Below are 23683 nucleotides of genomic sequence, written 5' to 3' on the forward strand. Positions count from 1 at the left end.
ACGGATTGTTTTACAACTGGAACTCTCTATGGGCGGTAAACAAACTTTTCCCCTTTGTTCTTCAGTAAATGGTTTGTATTCTATTGTGAAATGTGATATTTGTAAAAGAAATGCACGACGTTACCTCATGCATGGCAGTAAACAGTTCCCAGTCATAGTTAGTCAGTTCGATGGCAACGTCTTTGGAGCTCATCTGCTCCATGAGGTCAGTCGTTCCCTGCTCCGGCCCCTGCTGCTCCTTCAGCGGCCGCTGTTAGAAACAGGGGAAGAGAGTTGAGAACAAAGAGCCCAAAAGCATTCATTGGTTTGGCTTTTCTCATTTCCAGAAAATGCATAATATGCACAGAAAACAAACACTCCTCACCAGTTGTTCCACTTCGCTGCTCGTGCAGATGAACAGTCTCTCGTTGACACCCAGTGCAGTGTACACTGCAGTGGCGTCCAGCTTTAACTGCGCTCTTTCTGTACGCGAGATTACAAAAACAAGTAAAATAAGCACAGATTTATTTCTACTTGATGCGTGGATAAAATGTATAGAAAATATTGGAAAAACATAAAAGTGATTCCCACCTCCTGTGGAGTTCATTTTGACCAGCACATGATCTCCCTCTGCTTTGACTATTGCGGACATCACCTCTTGAACAGATGTGTTTACTGGGAGCATCAAGGAGAGGGGTTTGCTGTCTGGCGTGTAGACCTCATACAACACTGAAGTGATTGGAAACACAAGATGAAACATCAACGTTATCCGGTTTCATGCTTGGCAACTCGTATCAGCTCAGCCTTCTCTGCAGAAACACGCGCCCCCTAAAGCTCGTCAGCGAGACGGTGCAAACACACATCGGTAAAAAGAAAGAGCTGCTTAAACATTCTGATGACAATTTGATCAAATAATGATGACTGGATGAATAATGGACCGCTAATTAGCAGATAGAAGCTATTAAACAGGGCGTGCAAAAAAGGAATTGAAATGTGCTTTTTGACAAAAGTGTAATTGTCCGTTTCAGAATTCTGGGACAAATACAGTGTAATTGTGAATTTTCTTCCACCTGTCAATATATGATTCTGCAGTGCCTTTCACATTTATTGGCATCCCTAATAAAGACGGTAAATAAACCATTCAAAGCACTCTGCACCAGACCCACATTCATCAAGACAAATACTCTTCACGCTGATCCTTAGTGGCCCGACAAAAAAAAAAAAAAGCTTTGAAATAAAGACTCCAGAATGCCACTCTTTCCTACAGTTTTTACCTCTCTTTCATCCTCCTCAGTGTGTTCAGTTAAAAAAGATAAACTTTTTTTGTCTAAATTTGTTTATCACAGTTCCATCTTTCTTAAACTTTTTAATCGTAGCTCTGACCATAGATGTTGACAGGTTTAGATGAGTAACTATTTTATATATACACATATATAAGCATATAATGAACCTGATGGTATAATTTATGAAAGAAAAATGTAAAAAAAAAAATTTATTTCATTTCGAGCAATGAAATTGTTTTTAAAAGTGCACAAATAACCTCTGATATAGTGGAACTAGACATGAAATCAAACATTTTCTGTCGCCTTTTCTATTTCTTAACAAATCAACAATGAGTAGTATTAAAACGTTTCATGATTATTCAACAAAGTTGCAGTCATTTAAATGAAACAGCCGTGAATAGGCAATGAACAACATTCGGACGGATGTTGTTAATTGATAGTTTCGCTTTATTTGAGATCCAGAGCAAGACGCACCTTTATCCTGTGCTTTGATTGGCTGTAGCCTCCCAGCTGGCTCCTCACAACTTGAAAACCAGTCAAACTGCTGATTCTGTCGATTGCAACACAACGGCGCAGACTTCAGAAATTAAAGTGTAGTAATAATCTATCAATTCACAGCAAAATGTTGAATTAACTGCATTTATTTAGCACTTTTGTAGTCGTACTGACCACTCAAAGAACTAGGCAATATAAGACCACAGCTTAAAAAAAAATACAAATCTCACCCTGCTCAGGGACTGATAGCCATTCTCCAACCTGCCAAGTTATCACAATGAGAAAATATTATTTGGTATTCATAAATCTATATTTGTGTAAAAAGGTCGGTAATGAAGTGAAAATATTTACACTTTTGTTCTTCTTCTTTCCCTAAACTGCTCCTTCAGGATGCTGGACAAACGGTTATCAGCTCCAACCTCCTTCCTCAGTCTCTGCTTGAGCAAAGCATAAAAACGAGCAGGTAGCAAAAAGGTGAATATTAAAAACTCATCAATAAAACTGATTCTTCGTTTCGATTTTTATTCCACGACACTCAGTTAATCTGTGCTTGACATCAATGTCACCTCCAGAAAGTCCCAAACATCTGGGTCTTCTTTCAACAGAAGGCCGTACAGCGCCACCCACTGGGCGATCAGCTTCACTACCCTCTGTTTTGTGTTGAAGATATAAGCAGTCTTCTCCTGCTCCGAGCCTTCGGACAACTCTGCCTGGTAAGTGCAACGATGGTTAAGGGTCTAACGCAGAAAACGTAATGAACACAGACAGCAGTTGTTAAACAGTAGATTTGCAGTGCCCTGCAAAGAGTGGTCAGGATATTGATGCTGCAAAGCTGAGCACAGCTGGCTGGACGGCATAAAGACTTTATGTGTGAGCAGGAAGTCGCTCACGCAGGGATCTGAGGGAAGACATGCAAGAACAAATGGTTGATCAATTTGTCAGACGTGTCCGAGCATCTGGGAATCACTCAGGAAAAAAAAAACACCAGGATGTGTCTGCCTGCTCCTCACCTATAGGATCATTTCCATTGGAATCTAGCTTCAGTGTGTCCAGCAGATGTTCCAGAATTTTTTCCGGTGTTCCCGACATAACCGTGTATCTGCAACAAGGACAAAAAAAACCCTTAATGGATGCTTTTAAACGTGGCCTTAAAAAACACCTTTTTTGGAGAGCTTTTAATTGAACTCTTGCCCGTTTACTAATTGTCTTTGTTTATTTTATCTTTTTTACTTTTTTTATATTTCATGCTCTCCATGTGTTTTTATTTATACACTTACCTGTTTTACTATGTAAAACAGGTAAGTGTATAAATATAAAGAGCATATGTATAAATATAAAGTGCATTACAAATTCAAATTATTATTATTATTATTATTATTATTATTATTATTATTATTATTATGCACCGCTGCATTGTGATACCTTTTGGTTAATCAGGATGTTCACATGAGATATTGCAGTTTAAAATCACTAAATGATTAATTTCTTCATTGCAAACAGTGGAGAAAGCCACTGGGTAATGAAGATGGAATTTATATCTTGGGATTAAAAAGGGATTTGAATTTTCTTTAAAAAGGGCGGGAGCTACTTATTGAAAGCAAAGGTCTATATAGCAATCATGTCATTTTGTGGGTTTTATAAATGTGTGCATGCCAATGTTTTCTGCTGTCAACATCTAGTCACGTCAGACAAATTGTCTTTGGTTGACACTGTGTACAGATGCATAAAAACAACAAGAACGAGTGAAAACAGATCATTTTGTGAAGACGAAGGTTTGACTGTGGCTCACTTGCTGTTAGCCGCAGCTCCCCCCTGCCCATTGCAGTCTGCGCTCTTCTCCAACACCAGCACCGTCCTCCCATGCTCCTCCAGTCGCACCGTGTTAGCCTCCACATCCTGACAAACATCAAAAAATCACAGTTTGGCTCCGGGGTCTCTGGTCATTGAAATTTAAACACGTGTCACGTGAAGGTCTGAGGCCGTCAGACAAACCTTGAGGATTCGAATGAAATCCTGTTTATCGACACGGAGGAAGTGGCAGTTGTCCTCCCTCAGGATGATGGTGGCGGCCCGCGGCGCATCGTTCAGCAGAGCCAGCTGCCCAAAGTCCTCGCCCTCATGCAGGGTGGTCACAATGCCCTGTTTGAATAACAGACAAAACTTTTAATAAGTGAAAATGAGCTCGGAAACCTGAGTTAACTAGAAAGCTGTGTTCAAAACTACCTTTCCGTGCGTGATCACGTTGACTGAGCCTTTCCAGATGATGTACCAGGAGGTGCCTTTATCGCCCTGGCTGAACACTGCATCCCGACAACAAAACACAGTCAGCACACACACCGTCCAGCTACACGCATCTTTGGCAACAAATGACCGACACGGCACAAATTTCTATGACGTTCGCGCTCACAGTCGCGAGTAGGTAGGCAGGTAGGTAGAGAGCAGAAAAGATTCGGTGACCTGCTCACCTCCACTGAAGGGGAAAATGAATAAAGGCATGAATAGTCTGAATGTTTAAAATGCGTCGGCATACAGGTGAAAGGAGCCCACACAGAAAAAACAGGAGTATACTGAACGTGTTGCCGTGGTAGAAAGAAAGATTGCCTCAGCATGTTCCTTCAATTTATGTCATACATGTAAACATTATAGGGAAAAAGAAAGAAAGCTTACTAATGTTCTGGCTGGGAGTTTAAGTGCATTTTATTTGCCAGGGTAGAAGAATGACATAACATCTAACTTTGAAGTTTAAATATATTATGAAATTTCTCCAGAATTTGGTCAAATATTTTAAACAGAAGCTCATATGTATACATACACCTCCATTAATATTTAGATAAATGTCCTTCAGCTAGATGCAGAGGGACTTCATGCCTTTTATAGACATTAACCGGCTTTGGCATCAGTTTTAGTTGCATATTAGACAAAGCTTATAGCTTATCCTGCCTCTTCTAAACATTCTTTTTTACCATTGTTGCTAAATTCCTCAATCCCTTCTCGCGAGACCATAAAACGTTTTTTCCAGAGCACATTAGGCTTGTCCTTGAGTTGAATTTGAAGGTATCTTTTCTTGGTATGCATCTTCTTAGTTCATGATGCTGTAATATTGGCTTCGCTGTAAAAAGTGACACTACCGTCCCAACATCTCCCAGTTTATGTTAGACTCGAAACTCGGTTGTTTATTCATTGCACCTTATCATTGGAGGCAACATCCTCTCACCTGAAGGGGGCAGTTTGGGTCGTGTAGTTGACACCTGAGACACAACTCGTCTTCCAAGTGTACAATTATCATGACATACTTAAACTGGTCTTGGAGCGGATAAAGCAGGCTGCCATTGAGATTCTAGGATGGCCTTTATAAAGGTGCGACCTCCACCTTATTGAAAATCCGTGGACTATGCCTTGAAGTCTGCAATGAAAGCTACTAGTTTAAACGTGCTCTCCAGTTTCTGATAAAACAGGTGGAGAAATATAAAACCAGAACATATTTTTGGGTTAAATATGACAAACTTGCTGAGATATATTTAACCCAGTATTACTATATTTGCTTCTTTGGTCTTACATACATACTGTATAAAACTAGAGTGGGATCCCCTTTCTTATCCATAGCTCTTAAAATGCAGCTTTAACTCTTCTGGGAAGGCTTTCAACAAGGTTTAGGTTTGTGTTTGGAGGCTTTTTTCCCCCCACTTTTCCTCTAGAGGGGCATTTATGAGGTCAGACATTGATGTTGGGCAAGAAGGCTCTGTTCAAATTCATTTAACAAATATTTAGGTGATTATCTACACATTTGGCTATGGTAGAGAATAAAGTACATTAATTCAATGATTTGGATAGAAATATGGGGAATTTGAGTCTGTATGTATAGTATCGCTGATTTATGCTGGTGAAGATTCTCAGTCATCCAGGTCATGGTCATTCCAAAAAAGTAAAAAAACAAAGCAACTGGACTTGTTTTTCGTAGTTACTAAGGGGGTGGACCTGTTTCTGTTGAATTTGCATGTTATGTAAGCCATTACAATGCCTTTGTTGGGAAGTAGTATAAAGCTCGATACTCCACATTACTCCAGACTTTTTGAATTGAGAAAGCTTCCTAGATAGGAAGCGAAACGTCTTCAAACTACGTAAAACATGTCCAGTTGCTTTGTTTTTTACTTTTTTTTGAATATCGCTGATTTAGTTTGCAAATCTGAAAAGAAGTGCAGACATATAACCCCACATAAAACACCAGTTGTTAAATATCCAGGTTCCCTCTGTAGGTGCTAAGGATATGTATAGTTGATAGTTGATAGAATCGCTAAAGAATCACTTACAGACTGTTCCGGACTTAACGTGGGATTCAAACACCAGAACTGCAGCCAACTCCTTCCGCACCTACAGACACGCCACAGCAAGAAATAAGGTTCTGCTGCTTTGGCAAAGACAAATAAGCAAGTACTGCGAGGAACCTTCTTTCAGGCAGAACAATAGCATTAAACTACGACTCTTAGTCATATAGAAGTTTAAACATAAGGGATTTATGGATGCTAGAAAAAACACAATTACTGACTGAAGAGGAGAGATGAGCAGCAGCCTTCACATGGAGCAGCTCCTCATAGATGACCTCAATATCCTCGGCGCTCCTCTGAGTGGGGCTGCACAACCAGCAAATACTCAGTGAGCGTGACGTCTAGCTATTCAGGTCTTTTGGACTGGTGACCTCACATGGAGACGTTTATACAGAAAATGCAGAATCATTGAGACAGACACAGAAAAGGTTCGCCGGCAGCTGACCATTTACGCAGAATCATGCTGAGCAGAGCGTCTGGGCCCAGCTGAGACAGCAGGGACAGAGCTTCGTGCAGCTCGTCCTCCAAGTCCTTCTCGTTGGAGACGTGGCTCGAGCCCAGCTCTGCGTCCTGGAAACGGTAGAACTGTGTATCCTTGTCAAGGAAGTTCAGATCCTGTTTCACTGGAAACACACACAACACAGACAACGAAATCAGAACCCCAAATGAATTAAATGTTTGAGCGGGATTTAAAAACGCTATTGACTTTGAATACAGAAACGTTTCCCCCCCCTCCCCGGCAGATTTAACCTTTAGGTGAGTTTAGCTGTCAGGTAAGAGCTTCGTATAACTCCAGATGCATGGAAATAAGTGCAAATTCTTCCTGAGTTCCCGTTTAGGCCGTGATGAAGCACTCCGGTCCTGATTGGAGTGGTCTCCATCAGGATAACAGAGCATCATCTGAGAAGCATGATGAACAGTAAGAGCACTCTTGACTCATAAGAAAACATTGTAAAACAGATGCCACAGTTGTCAAGGTCCCTAAATCTCAAGCTTCTCAGGCCCTTCTGGGAAATGTTTGATCAGGCGGCTGCTGCAGAGATTATCACTCGAATATATTAGAGACACTAAAGACGGAGCGATCCATCAGTTGTACAAGGCCGTCATTATCCAAAGGCCCAAGAACATCATGAATAATAATATAATGTGTCTTCAGTTTAGGTGTTGGACAAAGTATTACCTCAAGAAAATCTAAAAAGATACACTCCCCAGTTATACTGGTTTGCAGAAGTATTCACACCCCTGGAACTCTTCCACGTTTTGTCACGGGGAAGAAATGTTTTTTTACAGAATATCCTAAAATATGCCACTCCTTTCTATTTAACCCTCCTAAGTGAATACGTTGTAAAATCGACTGAATTTATTTCTGCAGGTCTTTTGGAGTATGTGTCCCCACCAGCTTTGCACATCTAAAGAAATATTTGCTGATTCTTTTTTTCCACCCATAGCACAAGGTCAGCCAGATTACACGATTCTGTTTAGACAATAACTTTTCCAGGAATTTCCACAGATTCTCAAATGGATTTGGGTCTTTACTTTCACTGAGTCACTTTGACGCATTAATGTGCTTGGATCTAAGCATCTCCATTACAGCTCTTGCTGTCTCTTTTGCAGCCTCTAACAGGTTTCCTTCCACAATTGTTTAACTCCATCCAACTTCCCACAAACAGCGGCACCCTTCTCCGTCCTTGCTGAAGAATAATGCTCTCCAACAACCCCTGAGGCCTTTAACTGACAACTGCATTTATACTGTGATTACATTACTCACAGGTTTTCACTCTGTCTGCTAATCAGGTGACTTCTAAAGGCAATTGGATCTGCTGCATTATAATTAGGGTCAGGAAAATCTGGAGACGTCCAAGGGTAGGAATATGTCTGCAAGGCACTGCAGCACGCTTCCTTATGTGGTTTCCACAATGCGAGTAAAAGCTGGGGATTAATTATAATTTTTGTTGAATTGAAACTTCTATCTCTTAAGTTCCTCACCATGAACAAGGATTCTCTCATCCACCAACACCTGCCACATTCCAACAGCCTGACTTCTTGACTGGAGGAATTCGCTCTGTTTCATCAGCCAGTCAACTAACTCCTTCCCCGAGCAACATTGCCTGTGGAGGGGGAAATGGTGCGCATTATAATGCATGCCACTTGCAGCGAAGCTTCGAGCCGAGCGGAGTGACACTGTGAGTACCTGTGTGTTTTCAGGTGATGCTTCCTGTCTCGGATCAGGCCGGGGTTCTTCTCAATCATAACACTGTACACCGATCTCGCCGCCTTTACAACGCGATCTGAAAGAAACTAAACAGAAATAAGGACACAAGGTTAAGTGGTTTAACTTGTAGCTTGCGAAAGTATTCACACTCCTGGAAAATGGTCAAATTCCAGTGCATTTTAATTGATTTTGAAGTTTGAAGTTGCGTATTGGAAGAAACATAATTCATAGTTTACAGCATTCTTTACGAGCATTAAAACCCTGAAAAGTGTGGTATGCATTCCTAGTCAGCCTCCTGAGTCGATACGTTGTAGAAACACCAATCGCTGCAAGTCTTTTGGAAAATGTCTGCACCAGTTTTGTACAACTAGAGAGTCAAATTTCTGCCAGTACCTCTTATATAAAATAGCGCAGGCTCAATAAGATGATAGAGGGCTTGTGAGAACAACAAATTCCAACTCTTGCTGTGAATTCTCAATTTCAATTCTCAATTTTTTCCCTGTGCATTGATGTATATACCATTGCATTGTAGCACTGGCTGCACATTTAGGGCCATTGTCCTCTTGGAAGGTAAACCTCCACCATAGTCTTAACTCTTCCAGGATTGTCCTGTATTTAGCTTCCCATACATCTTCCTATCAGCCCTGACCAGCATCCCCGACCCTGCTGAAAAGCAACATTTTAATGCCACCACCGTGTCTTATTATGGTGATTGTGGTGCTCAGGGTGGTGTGCAGTGTTAGTTCTTTGTCTCGCATAGACTCATCTGGTCAGGGAACCTTGTTCCAGATTTACTATGTCCCATGCAGGCCTCCTCACAAACTTTAAACCCTTCCGGCTGTCTTCTTGTTGCTTTTCTAGATTTGTAGAGTGCATAATCAACAGATTCTGTCATCTAGGCTTTGGATCCCCAGATTTACCACGGGTCTAAAAAGTTCAAGGTGTGTAAAGAGTTTTGCAAGGCGCGGTATGAAGGTGGATCATCCGGTTACATAAAGGTGCGTACAGGAGGATTTGTAACAAAAGCATTCCTTTTTAAACACAGAACACAGAAACACAGAAAATGCTCTGACAAATGCTAGCTTTCAAGTGAAACGGAGGGATACACGTTTCATCGCAGTGATCCCCCACACTTTTACACCCCCCCCCCCCTCCCCGGTGTGGAAATCATGCGCGATGGTGTGTACATCAACATCGTGAGTGAAGATTTCTGTAGGTGTTGAAGTGCAACTTAGTGTGTGTGTGAGTGTGGGTTGCACGAGGGTGAGAATGTGTTAAAAATGGCTCTGCGAAACTCTCCCACACCCCGCTGAGTTCCCAGCCTGTGCGACTCATTCTGCGGCTGGTACACAGCAACAACAAAACTTTCACGTCCTCCCCAACCTCGACGTTGTTTTCCTTTTTCGTTTCTTCGAGCCAAAACTTTCCATTAAAAAGTCTGAAGCAGAAGCACAGAGGCGGGCTTTCATCGCTTTGGAGGGCTCACAGTGGTTTCCGGTGGACTCAGTCCCACTGTAACAACAGCCTGCTCATTACTAATTCCACCTGAACCTACCTTACGCTGAACCAGGTCAGTTTTCTGGTTTAATCTAAAACCTGCCGTTATTCCTATTTGTCTTCCTATTTGTCCTCGAAAGTCCCCACGTTTTTCTGTGCACAGACAGATTTAGGTCACCACAATGTGATTAACACAAGTGTCCACATGCAACTCAATGAGCTCAACGACTACGAATTGGAGGCCAAAGCCTGTGGGCCACTCATGCAAAAGGAAAGCTTATGTAATAAAAAAAGGGCTTGGTTTATGGCTTTGTAACACTCAGTCACTGAGGACGTTTCAAGTTCAATGCATGACCTACATTTTCTGACTGAGCGTCGTGGAACCTTTGCTCCTCCCCCGTCTTGCTCCCCCCCAGACACCTCCTGCCCGTCTTGTGATTACACGAGTGGCTCAGACGCTTGCATGCTTGCGCTTTGGATTTTCCTCAAGAGTCTGTTGTTTGCCCAAGGTGGCGGAGGTCTTGAGATTCACACAAGGCTCAACATTATAGACTGTGTCCTGTTTGATTTAATTCATTTTTTTCTTGCTAAGTGGAGTTTAAAGAAAACAAGCAGCATAAACTTTGGACCTCCTCTGGTCGTCTGAGGCCCCCTTAGGATGTGGAAACTCCCACTGACCTTTGCTTCCCCTCCTGACCCCTACACCCAGATGACGTCAAGACGACTACCGCCCATTTATCATATCTGTTAGGTTCAAATTCACATGGCGACTATAAATTAAAAATCAACAAATATGATATTTTTTTGAGAGGGACATGCCACAACATGCTGTTTAACATACATAGTGCTGTAAAACAACATGCGTAAAAATAAAAATTACATGCTTCAGGTTGAACTAATTTAATGAAAATGCACTTTTTATTTGTTTGGGGATGAACGCTAATCAAACCATCCTGGCTCTGTGTATAAACCCTAAACTTAATAAGGTGAGCAACCCTTAGCGGCAACACCTGCAGTCAAGCTTTTGTGTTAACAGACAATGAGCGTTTAATAATGCTGTGGAGAAATTGCAGAATTGCTAATATTTCAACAACCACCGGTTAGAAGTCAAACAAGAGTATTTTGATTGAATTTAAGTCTAGACTTGGACTATGTTACTCCCAACCTTCAGTTAGTTAGTTAGTTGTTTTTTTTAGTCAGTTAGAGGTGGACTTGCTAATGTTATTCAGATTATTGTCCATTATACAGCAGGGTGTATAACTTTGGTTATGTCCAGTCATCACAAACGGACAGCTGGACGTTCTCCTTCAGGATTTTCTGGTGAACAGCAGAACCCCCAGTCAGTGGAGGCAGATGACCATTCATACTGAGCCTGGTTCTGGTTCTGCTGGAGGTTTTCCTTCCCGTTAAAGGGGAGTTTTCCTCTCCACTGTCGCTTCATGCTTGCTCAGTATGAGGGATTGCTGCAAAGCCATCAACAATGCAGGCGACTGCCCTTGTGGCTCTACGCTCTTTCTGGAGGAGTGAATGCTGCTTGGAGAGACTTGATGCAACCTGCTGGGTTTCCTTAGAGAGGAAATTCCTTTTGACCAATCTGTATAATGTGTTTTAATTTGACTTTGGAAAGTGCCTTGAGATGACATGTTTCATGAATTTGCGCTATATAAATAAAATTTAATTGAATTCAATTCAATTCAATTACAATAAATAAATAAATAAATTATTTGGATAGTTTTATGTTAGATGTTACAGTACACACTGCTTCCAAAATGTTTCACTTTTCTTTTGAGTCCATAAAATATTGTCCAAAAGTCTATAAGATCATCATGATCTTTGTCTTGTCAATGTGAGACATGCCTTTGCTCAGTTATGTTTTTTTTTTCTGGCACTTTTTCATGGATGCCATCTTTGCCCCGCCTCTTTCTCACTGTTGAGTCATGAACACTGACCTTAACCTAGGCAAGTCAACCCTACAGGGCTTTAGATGCTGTTATGAGTACTTTGTGGCCTCCTGGATGAATCGTTGTTACACTCTCGAAGTAATTTTGGGGAGCTGGCCACTCCTGGATGTGTTCATCACAGCTCTATATTTTCTTCGGTTGTGGATAATGTCTCACAATGTAGTCCCAAAGCCTTAGAAATGCCTAAGCAACTCTTTCTAGACTGATAAATATCAATGCCCGTTTCTCATCTGTTCCCCACCCTTTGTCTGATGAGTTGCTTTTATAGATATTCTTATCTGAAAAGTGCATTTTGGATTTATTCTGGTTAGCTTTTTCTGTTATCAAATGTGCTTGATGGCGTAAATCCTTCAAGGTTGACATAAAAGGGGCAGAAACAGAAAGAAATCAGCATGAGCCAAATGTTTTTTCTTTCACATCACTGTAATCCTCAGACCCAACATGGGGGGAGTTAATGTGAGTTGAGGCGTCTGCGAAACCTCCCTGGAGTAAGGCTGTCTGGAGGTCACCAGTATTCCCAGGGGCCCATTTCCCCCTGAGACTCCCAAAGTCACATTCTCAGGCATGTCGGCTCCAAAAATGATGTCCTTTCTGAGGTGACTTTCCATTACCTACGCAAGTTCTGTAAAAAAAAAATCACGTCCAAAGCCATAAGTCAATAAGAGAGGCCTACCCCCTCATTGCTAAACCTGACAATAATGTAAACATGCAGAGCCCATGCTGTTTCTTAAATTTGTAACCTGCTGACGGTGTTTTGATGGCCTCAGGTTCACACACTGGCAATCTAATCATGTTATGTACAGTTTTAACTGTTCTAAGTGAGTCCAATCATAAAGAAAACATAAATCTCATAGAATGACCTGCCAAAAAATGTGTAAAACAAAGTGCAGTTAACTATCCTATATAAGTCTGTGTGTGGCAACAGCTCAAATATACGGCGTTTTTGCAAGTTTCCAAGGCCGAAAAGTTATGACTTTTAGACAAGGGTCTTTAATAATGTGTCTGGATATTACACAGTCCACAGTTAAGAGGAGCCATGTCCAATCCATTGCAAAAGTGACATTTTTCACCCTTTTCCTACATTAGAACCACACATTTCAATGTATTTTACTGGTTTTGTGTGTGATAGGGGATTTCTTTTGTCAGCTAACTTTTTTTAAATGTGTGGTATGCATTCCCCTAAAAACAAACAAAAAAACCCCCCATAAAAAACATGTAACATCTAATACTGCACGTTATCCCTTGAACACACTCTCTTCACATGGTGGTGGCAACATCATGCTGTGGGGAAGCTTTCCTTCGGCAGGGACAATGGTGACAGGGCGCTAAATACAGGACAAACCTGGGGAAAAAACTGTTACAGGCTTTACTATGATACCTCTAAATAAAATCAAGTGTCTTCATACTTTATCTGTCGCTTCATGCTTGCTCGGTATGAGGGATTGCTGCAAAGCCATGGACAATGCAGACGACTCTCCCTGTGGCTCTACACTTCTTCAGGAGTGAATGCTGCTTGTCAAGACTTTGATGCAATCAACTGGGTTCCCTTATATAGGACATGTTTTTGACCAATCTGATTGAATTTGACTTTGGGAAGTGCCTTGAGATGACATGTTTCATGAATTGGCGCTATATAAATAAAATTTTGTTGAATTGAATTAAATCTAAATATTTAACAGTGTTCACCTGTGTGTAATTTAATCTCACTATAAATGCAACTGATCTGGGAGGGCCTTTTAAATTTGCTAAGAGAACAATGGTTGACAAACAGCATCATCTGAGCTGTGGAAATGTTTAAAGTACAGTTGTCGACTCCAACACATCTAAACCTTTAATTCTATATGGTCTTTGTCCATGTTGTTAAATTAGAACAGCGAGGCTTTAAAGGGGAAGCACCAGAACAGCTGGCTTGTTGAAACACCGTTTGGCAGAGCAGATGCTCGAGTGAAAGTCAGAAGAGCATCGTTATACCTTACTTACTCCGCAAGCCTTATCTGGTCTTTTTTGTCACATTTGATGTTGCTGAAAGCCAGTGCTTTAAGGTGTGAAAAGCGTATGTGGCATAATTTCATGCTTTAGTCTTGTTGTAAGAGAGTACAGAGTTGTCCACTCTGTGTCTCTTCTGTAGGCGAGACGTTTCTTTGTGCCTTTCTCTCTCTCTGACCTCAGTGGGATGTGCTGGGCGAGAAGCAGCACAAGCAGAACACGGCGTGAGCTGACGAGCAGCATAACACAACTCCATGAACTGACTTTGGCACCTCTCTCTTTGTGAGAAAAATACAAGACAGCTCTTCTGGAGGACACACATTGATCTTGTTATACATCACAAAGCTGGGGACAGTGCTGGTCAGAAGTGAGCAGAAACTCATATTTCATATCAATGTTCTATTCATTTTTTCAGGGTAAAATGACAGCAAAGGATACAACTTAAAAAAAAGTTTGAGTTTATTGTTCGCCCATAAATGTAACTTTAGCAAAGATGGCAGAAAAACAACTCACTTTTTGTAACCAGCAACCTCCTTCTGTTGTACTTCTAAACATCGTAACTCATTTAACCTGGTTGGTTTTTCTGGCAAAGACCCAGCTTTTAAGCATATTCCATAAATGTCAAAATGGTTTGAGGTTGGAGCCATTCAGGAATCCCAGAAATAGCCTACTCTATCATTCGAGCTTGAGGCTACCTGTCTTGGCTTTAAACACAGTGTTCCTAAAGTTGAAAGCCTCCCCTTGCCTCATATGAACAAAATTCTTGTCATTGTGGCCAAATTGCAAAATCTTTGTCTGGCATCAAAGGCAAAATGTTTGCCTTGTCCATGTGGCCGGCAGGACATTTCAGGTCTGAATGTGTGGTTTTGGAGCAGAGGCTTCTAATATCCTTACACTCGTGACAATAAAAATGGTTTATGATGCAGTTTATGACGGGGTTGCACCTTGCTGGTTCTTGGCCTGGGGTTTTGAATAAGGGTGTAAATTATCATATTTATCATGATACGATGCAATATTGATTTGTTTGGGTGACGATATAATATTTGCCGATATCACAAAGCTTGGTACGATTTCCAATCGATGAGATGAATAAATTCCAAACTATAAATTCCATCGATATTAACTCACAGAAAAACAAATATGATTTGAACATTTCATTTCTGAGCAGGCATATAAATAAAAAACAGCATTTTTCTAATGTTAAAATAATAATAATAATAATAATAATGTAATAATGTAATACATACATTTTTGATGTACAGTTGTGTATACTACTACTACTACTACTACTACTACTACTATAACAACCTTGAAATAATAATAATAATAATAATAATAACAACAACAATAATAATAATAATAATAATAATAATAATAATAATAATAATAATAATAATAATAATAATAATAATATTTAATAATAATAATAATAATAATAATAATAATAATAATAGATCAACTGTTCACATTAGTCTCATGCCTTGTGAATTTCAAAATGAAGGTGCATCTTAAAAATGAAAATATGGATTGACATTTTCATTTTGAATTGATCTAATGGTATCTTTAATCATTTCATTGATATATCGATGTGGGTAGATGTATTGTTACACCCCTAGTTTTGATCTTCCTAACCAACTTCCTTAAATCTGAGGGCGAGAGTTTGGATCAGATTGATAAATCTTTGACACCACTAGTTGTTCCAACAGGACAATAATACCCAACAGCAACTTCATTGAAAACTGACAGGTGACCTCTGACCAGCACTCTATTTTCAAGCTTATGTTCCGAGGTTAAAGTCACAAGCAACGATCATCTTATTAAAAACAATCCATTGTGTCCAGTGTGATCATGATGTATGATTTTAATATGTGGCTTTGGGATTTGGCACCAGAATGTGCTTAGCAACCAAACAGAGCAGGACTGGCCTCCTGCAGGCAGCTCTTCTGTCATCCCAGTGTTGTTTTTTTCCAAAACAGGAAAAAAAATATTGCTATTGATTCTCTCTGAGATGGAAGATACACTCCACCTCTGCAGTCAAACAGGGACCACTGAATCTGACCAGAACTCACTTTCCATGTTGATCTGTGCTATCAGTGCTTTTAAAGGCTCACTCCTTGGCATGGCACTGAAGAAGCTGAGATAAAGCAACTCAAGGGGTCTGGACTGGATCAAGTAAGGACTCAGAAAGGTGGGCAGGATCAGTTAACCACGGGCTTTTAAAGTGCTCTTTAGACTCGTTATGGCTGCCCGGGTAGGAGTTTGTTTTTCACGACTTGCTTGAGTAGCAGCGCAGGATATTACAACAACAAAAGAAACACGTTCAGCAGTTTTAGAGGATGCGTGCGCTGCAAGTCTCCATGTTACTAGAGGTCAGCAGAGACAGACGACTTCAAAGGCAAAGTCGAGTGCTGTCAGAGACTGATCGTGATTTAAAAGGACATGAATTACACTTTTAGGGTTTGGGAGGGGATAGATGAATAACACAGTAACTGGTATAGCGGTATAAAAAGTATTTTTTTCTTTTAAATATAGGTTCAAAATCTCAAAAAAGTTCCTTCCTGCTATTGTAATCATATATTGCTTTTTAATAAGACACCTGAGAAACTGCCTCGTGACCAGAGTTCTCTTCAGCGGTACAGAGAAGAAAGTAATGCAGAACTACCCCTCCCCCACCTGTTACTGAGCCCTGACTATCATCTGTCTAAAATGATCCGGTTCCCACATTTTCCATCACTTATGAGAAAAGATAACTTAGATGTTATAGAAATATGCCCAGATTTCTATTGTCAATTTGTACTGGCTTCATGGCATAAAGAGTAATGCGGTGCTGCCCCTACCTATTGCGGTGCACTGCCATTTAACTGACTGCAAGAAGGCTTCCACTTTTTTCCCAGGAAAGGAAAAAAAATCTGTATGTTTGGGATTATTTCCGCTTGGGAAAAAGCAGCAAAAACAATCTGGAAGCTAAAGGCATGCCACCCGTAAATCTTGTAAAACATATTTGTCTTACTATTGTGATATCGAGAAACCTTGATATTTTTACTCTAGTATGAAATATTGCGAGAATCTCCGCCTGGCCCATGCCCAAACACCAGTTTACCTGTGATCAAATACTGGTTCAGATGAAATGACATCTTATTGGTGACATCTTGTTATAAAACATCTTATTGATTTTTAGTGTTTGTTTTTTCTAATGATGCATACTGGTATTATAAGTCGCTTCATAAAAAAAAGAAAAAAAGAAAGAAAGCTTCAAATCACTCATCTCTTCTGAAATCATGACTCTCCCACTGTTCTACAGAAGTTCAAAAACACACACTGGAACATTGAATTACTCTTGGCTGTGGGGAGGAGATGTACTAAAGAATGTTTGGAATACCCACCTGCTTCATAGTGTCCTTTGGATCCAGGGCCTCTGGCAGTGGAGTCTAGAAGAGACAGAAAGAGCGGCTTTATTCTCACTTCCTCTGATCTTCATGCTGCTACGAACCTCTGAAGTAAAACACTTCTGCAGAGCACCAGCAACATTCTGCTCAAACTAGATGGACTAGTTGTTGATGGCAATCTCGGTGCACTAAGTGAACAGACACAGCCAGAATGCAGTGCTCAGATACTACTAATGATGTTTTTTCATTGCCATAGAGATGAAGGTCAGCACAAACATTGTCTAAATCTGCTACCATTGTCAGAGACTACGATGGAGACAATTTGTCTCCATCATAGAGTGGGTTGGTGTCAAGTGTGTATAATCAGTGGGTGGAGGGAGGAATATGCACAGCCTGTTTCCTCACATATTGCTGCTTTCAGCAATTTCTTTTAACAACAGCATTTTATGGTCAGTTCCATATGTTTTTCTTGACATTAATTTACTTTTTCCACTCGCTAAGTTTATACTTGCCACCATGTATTTGAAACTTAGTGATATAGTTGCACTTTGATCTTAGTGGGACTTCCTCCTTGTTGCCTTGTTTTTATGTTTTTATAACCATCTTGTCATTACCGCTGTGTACCGGTGTTCCCACGGTAACTGTTTTCAATAAAGCTACATTTTTTTACACTTCTAAAAGCTCATTTGGAGCAGAATTGCATGAATGTATTTTTATTTCTTTTGCTACATTTTGTTGAACTGCAATCAAAGCTGATTTATGAATATGGTAAGGATTTATTTTGTTGCTAGATTACCTGCTTTCTTTTTTCTGATGTAGAATGGATTATGAAATAAGGAGTACATCAAATCTGTTATTACAAGATTTTTTGCAGGACATTTGATATCACTTTTTAATCATTAATAAACATAAATAAACATAAATTATATTATTTTCAAAACATAAAGGGGTTTTGTGAGGTCTTAATCGCACTGCGTATGACTTGTGCTGTGAATGATAATGTTGTAATGGTAGAGAGGTTTTACTTAAGGCTTTGTGTACATTGTTGATTGAGTGTGGACGTATATGTATAATACGCGACTGTGCTATATTTACACATTTTGAATAACTAGAATTAAAAGGAGGTAGGATTTAATAACTATAAACGTCCTCCTACTTTCCGAGTAAGTTCATCATATGAATTATTATGATGATTTGAGTTTGTCCTCATGTTATTTATAAGTTTGATACGATGGGGTAGCAACACAGAGTTTTCCTCACTGGGCTGTTAGTGGTAGGAACTGATTAAAAAAACGACAACGCTAAATGTAAAAAAGTAATCGCATGGCAAAATTGACAGTGACATAAACAGTAGCTGGTGGCAATAATCCAGAAGTTGTGATAAGGTCTTCACGTCACTGATAAACATCAGCGTCTCTACTCCTTCCGTAGCCAGACTTTCTGGCGTGTTTTGTCTGGCCATCAATGCGGCCAGTTGCATCACACGATCCCGGCATGAATGGCAAAAACATTATTCCTTATCCATAAAGAGAAAGGTCTGGGTGAGTGAATGAGTGAGCAACTTAACGAAAACTGAAAAATGGATCTAGAATATAATTTTCAGCCATATGGTTTTGGAATTCGCTAATTACCTACAAGCGCATATCTAATCAATGATGACTCAAGTTAAAAACAAAAAATGAAATCGGAACTAAACTAAAAAATGTGGCGGAACCAGTTGCCTTCCAGGACAGCAGGAAGACACAGATACTATAAAATCCTCTCCCAACTGTGACACGGTACGCTGTTGTACTCTTTCTCTGTGCTAAAAGGAGGAGTTTTAAAAATACAAGGGTCTGCTCTTTCTTTTAATGTGGACAGTTAGCTCATTTCTTAGAATCTTCAATGTTTAATTAGCACATTGATAATGTCAGCTATTAAAAAAGAGAGAAATGTTTCCCCTGCAACATTTAATGATATCAAACTGAAACGGACAACAATGTTACCGCTTTAAACCCCTCAGACAGTTGTCTAATTCCTGTGAAGTTTATAAAATGTGCTCATAAAAAACATGTGTTCGATGTCAGGTAAGTGTCTTTCAGAATTAGAAGAGGTCTTTCAATCAAAACCACCTAGTAAAGTTGCACTTATTGGATTGTCTTTTTTTTTGTTGTTAAGTGAGCAATTTATTATGTGTTAAAGAATTAGGATAATCACAAAATCAGTGTCTTGATGTCAGGGTTGAAACAAAAATGGCAACCGACTCTCTCTATATTTTTTGATCTAATTTTGTGTGTTTCTTTGAAAACGATGTTTTGTGGGGCTGATGAAAACAAACACACGCTCTGGAGATTTACAGTTGTTTCTACTTCAGCGCCTTGCAGATTTAGAACCGGAGGCGTTCAACCCTGCTCTGTGTCTTCCTGTGACCTGGAAACAAAGCCTTCCACTTTGCACATTCTTCTCCACACCCCTCTGTAAACCTAGCGGGGGAGCTGCTGGGAAGGGGAACAATAAACAATACACTATTAATAACCTGAGTTTAATAAGAAAAACTGTGTACCTTCCCATGTCCCCTCTCTGTGGCTATACATATAATAGAGAGTTTCAGCTTTGCTCCACTTGGAGCCATTCCTCAGATTTCTATGAAGTGCCGCTTTGGACCGAAATAGAGAAAACTAACACGACACTGTAACACTCCTACACATAAAACAAGCTCTGCGCTGAAACAGATACTTTTGTAAACGGGAGTAGAAAGTAATTGGTATCAGAACTATATCGCACTCAGACATAGTATTAAGCTGTGATTCCCTAACTTTCTGGCTTTCGACCCACTTGACAACAGTGGAGAAGAATCACGACTCTGCCTAATGGCTGAGCCTGCCAGCATTAACACAAAGTAATTTAAACCGAGGTTAAAGGTTTTTCCACCTGCTGCTCTACACTGCTGGTCAGCTGGCACTACCCTTTTAATTCCTTATAAGAAAGAAAGATGTGTCTATAAGTATTACAGCTGGCAAAGAATCCAGAGCGCTATGGTGCAGACGGAGAAAAACAAAAACAAAACACCATGATGGGAGCATAACGATGTGGGGTATTCACCCATCCCTCATATTAAGGACACACTGATTTAAAACCACAGGCTATGGACGCCATAGGAATTGAATAGCTGGCCGGGAAGACAACATTAATTAAGGAGTAATAATAAATGTTATATTAGTTTAGCAGTATTAGGAGCAATTGTGGGTTTTCTAATTTAAATAAAAGCAGTTGGTTCTCTTATCGTTCTCTCAGAGTCTTTCACTGGCCCGTACGTAGTTAAACCACAAACAGCACCAATAGTTACAAATGTATTGTTTTTATCTATTAAAAAACACTGTTTTTTCATCTATTATACCTATTATTGAATAAATATGATTTTAGTATGATCATTTGTTATTTAGTCTGGTTTCTAAAGAGGATCTCAAGACCACTCTCACTTATGGTCCTAAGTTTGAGAACCACTGGTTATCAGCATATGACTACTATGGCAGGTCTAAGAAGAAGCAACTATTTTTTCCATACTTTATTTATTTCATTACAAGTCAGGCATGTTTTCTGCAGGCCTGACCTGTAAACCTACAACAAAGTAAGACCAATTATACTCAACAAATTGGTCCAACAACCATGTAGCCGTAAAGCTTAAATTGGTTTGGTTTAGTTTGGTACACCAAGGTTTCAAAGAGTCCCCGTTCTGAAGTCCCGTCACAATCTACAGTCCTGTCAAAGAAAGTGCTGCGGCAACTGGAGTTTTCTCCTGCTGTATGGAGTATCACAGCAATGCCCCTCCCCCACATATTGCTGTGCAGTTGGCTGTTGGTCAGCTGGCTGAAACAAACCTCCGGCATTTTGTTTGACCAATACCCCTCACGATTATTAAGTTAGTACTATTTCAAAACCAGAGCTAACAAATCTGCATATTTGTTATGCACCAAGCTGACTACCTGAGCAGGAACTAATATTAGCTGGTAATACACATGTTTAATATTCTGAAAAAAAGGGGTTTGGAAACTACTACTAAATATAAACAGGTGGTTATTTGATATTTTGCTTAAGTCTATGTATCAAAATCAAAACAAGAAATGTTATAGACCAACATTATTACAAGCATAATGATAAACATATGACAATTGTAGCACTGGGAATGATTGTTGTGTTTTCGTTTCAAATTAAAGCTTTTTGGTTTCAAATTAAAGATGATGTTATACATTTTTGCTTCAATTATTTGTGTAAGTACCGTGGCAAAGAGTAGTTTTACTTTTGGTTATTTTACTGTGAAAATCTTGTCCTGGCCCAATCCTTGTTCAGTTATTAGCATATTTGAGACCAGGTGAGCATGTAAAACATATCACAGTGCATTATTAGCAAAGGAACTAAAGATAGGTTGCAGTTTTTTTTTTTGTTTTTTTTGTTTTAAATATAGGGGAATATAAACAAAAATAAAATAACATTTTCATCAGGTGAACACATCTTGAGAGGAAAAAAACAAATCCACGGAATCAACTGAGGCCAGGAATAATAATGTGCACACAATGCAGCAAAAATATGTGTCTAAAATGTGCGGTAAATGCACATTTCAGATTAGTTTTAGGCATTAGTAAGATGACGATAACCATCAGTTCTTGCACCATGTGATACAAATACTGGAATTTGCCAGAAAATCCTGATTATTCTGAGGATTATTGTCTTTAACTTGACTTCACCAGTAGACTATCAAATAAGAATCATTGTAAAAAGACCCTGAGGCAGTGTAGTCATTTTCCTTTTAAATTATATAGTTTATAGAGGCTATATTATAGTTATCTTTACATAACTTTTAAATAAGACAACACATACAGGTATTTCTCCGCAGTAATGACGAGGGGAACATACCCAGCTGATGCCCCTTATGGTCGGTTTCTCCACCGAGTAGCGGTGAGGGAACACTTGGTAATTATGAGTCCGAAAGAGATGCATCTTGTGTCAGATCAAAACAAGCGAACAGCAAGTTTCCCAGTCGGAGGAGCCGCACACGTCCTCGGCATGTCGGCGCATTATTCACCGCAGACAGCTGACCGCCCGCTCATTTCTGCACAGCGGCCACTCGGCAAAGCAGAGACGGTGTCAGCGCATGCTGAGCCAAAAATCCAGACAAGATCGGGCTTTTATTCCGTCCCCACACATCCAGAACTCAGAGCTTTCAGAACGTGCCTGCCTCTGTCAGGAAGGGCTGCGTAATGTTCAGCCATCCCGTGCGGCACAGGCGCACTTTGTAGCAGACGTGCGTGTGCGCGCACTTTGGCCAACAACCAGCTCAGAGAGGCGGCCTCCCTCTGGCAGCTTTACAACCTCATTAACAATGTTGGAGTTATCTGCTCTGACATATTTGGACTGGATGCGGGCAGGTGCATACCGTTCTGAAGTCATTACATCATGTGGAGGTAGCTACAACACACAAGTACATATACTGCTCAAAAGAAATAAAGGGAACACTTGGAGTTACATTGTGTTGTTTAAGTGCTCCCTTTATTATATATATATATATATATATATATATATATATATATATATATATATATATATATATATATATATATATATATATATATATATATATATATATACACTGTTTCTACTGAGAGCAAAGCGGAACCAAAGTCGAATTTCTAACAAAAAAAGCTCGTACTTATTCCAAAAGTTTATATAATTCAATAATTCATTTCAAATAGTGAACCTAACATGTTGGTTACACACAATTTATATGCTGAAATGTTTATTTCGGTTAAATTCAATTTAAAAAAATGGCTAAGAGATAGTGTCAACTTAGAAGTTAGGTTTCCAAGAAAGTGATTAGCATTACAAAGGGCCAATAAGTTATAGTACAGAAATCCTTTAGGCAACTATGCGAAAGATGACTGACTTGACAACTTTCCATCAGACAGCCACTGACACCCATCACTGGATGAGCCACAGAAGGTCATTGTCAAAGGTGTTTGTAGGCTGCTGCTCAGGGGGGCAACAGAAAGTGGCCGGGGGTGGAACAGAAAATATATTCAGTGGAGCCCTGAAATAGTGTTCAATTGCTTTTCATGCATGTGTGACCAACAAGGAGCTGAAAGTCCCGTGTGCTAAGTAGGCACCCACTGTTTGCTGCTGCAAAATGCAAGATTAGCTTAAGTGCTATGTGTGGGATGGTACTGCATTTTTATCCCACCTGTGTGTCACATGTTCTCATTTTAATTGTTTGGTGGCAGCAAAAGGGCCCAAGGTGCAGGTTAGCTGTTCAGAGAGCACTGTATCAAATCATTTTGATGGAAATTTGAGTGAAAAAAGGGATGTATGAAAAGGTGCTAAAGCAATGCAGTGCAAAAACAGAACTAAAATTAAGATTTTCTCGAAATTAATGTATTTGTCCTTATACTGAGCAGGTAAATAAGACTATCTGCTAATGGAATGAGTATTTTGACACATAAAATAAGGTAGTTAGATATACTGCTGTTACTATTTTAAGTGTAACAAATCTTGTTCCATTGGCAGATCATCTTTTTTACCTGTTCAATTTAAG

General features: G+C 39.8%; 1 protein-coding gene across 3 annotated transcripts in view; it reads right to left on the bottom strand.

The window, feature by feature from the left end:
- The window catches only part of rapgef3 (Rap guanine nucleotide exchange factor (GEF) 3), a 37467-nt gene that overhangs the window by 4894 nt on the left and 8890 nt on the right, over nt 1-23683 (bottom strand). The window contains exons 1-20 of one of the 3 annotated variants that reach the window (XM_036141425.1): nt 22012-22387; nt 17119-17163; nt 8271-8377; nt 8066-8187; nt 6830-6979; nt 6525-6702; nt 6301-6385; nt 6065-6125; nt 3981-4057; nt 3750-3896; nt 3547-3653; nt 2768-2856; nt 2577-2655; nt 2324-2474; nt 2109-2191; nt 1988-2018; nt 1737-1812; nt 571-708; nt 365-462; nt 125-250 (exon numbers count right to left, since the gene is read on the bottom strand). In XM_036141425.1, the coding sequence (XP_035997318.1) occupies nt 125-250; nt 365-462; nt 571-708; nt 1737-1812; nt 1988-2018; nt 2109-2191; nt 2324-2474; nt 2577-2655; nt 2768-2856; nt 3547-3653; nt 3750-3896; nt 3981-4057; nt 6065-6125; nt 6301-6385; nt 6525-6541 (1365 nt within the window). In that variant the 5' untranslated portion in view covers nt 6542-6702; nt 6830-6979; nt 8066-8187; ... (1 more) ...; nt 17119-17163; nt 22012-22387. Of the gene's footprint in view, nt 1-124; nt 251-364; nt 463-570; nt 709-1736; nt 1813-1987; nt 2019-2108; nt 2192-2323; nt 2475-2576; nt 2656-2767; nt 2857-3546; nt 3654-3749; nt 3897-3980; nt 4058-6064; nt 6126-6300; nt 6386-6524; nt 6703-6829; nt 6980-8065; nt 8188-8270; nt 8378-17118; nt 17164-22011; nt 22389-23683 lie in introns of those variants that run through there. The other 2 variants (XM_012875533.3, XM_012875534.3) reach the window with 2 other exon arrangements.

The sequence above is a fragment of the Fundulus heteroclitus genome, chromosome 1 (genome assembly GCF_011125445.2).
Source record: "Fundulus heteroclitus isolate FHET01 chromosome 1, MU-UCD_Fhet_4.1, whole genome shotgun sequence".
NCBI lineage: Eukaryota > Metazoa > Chordata > Actinopteri > Cyprinodontiformes > Fundulidae > Fundulus > Fundulus heteroclitus.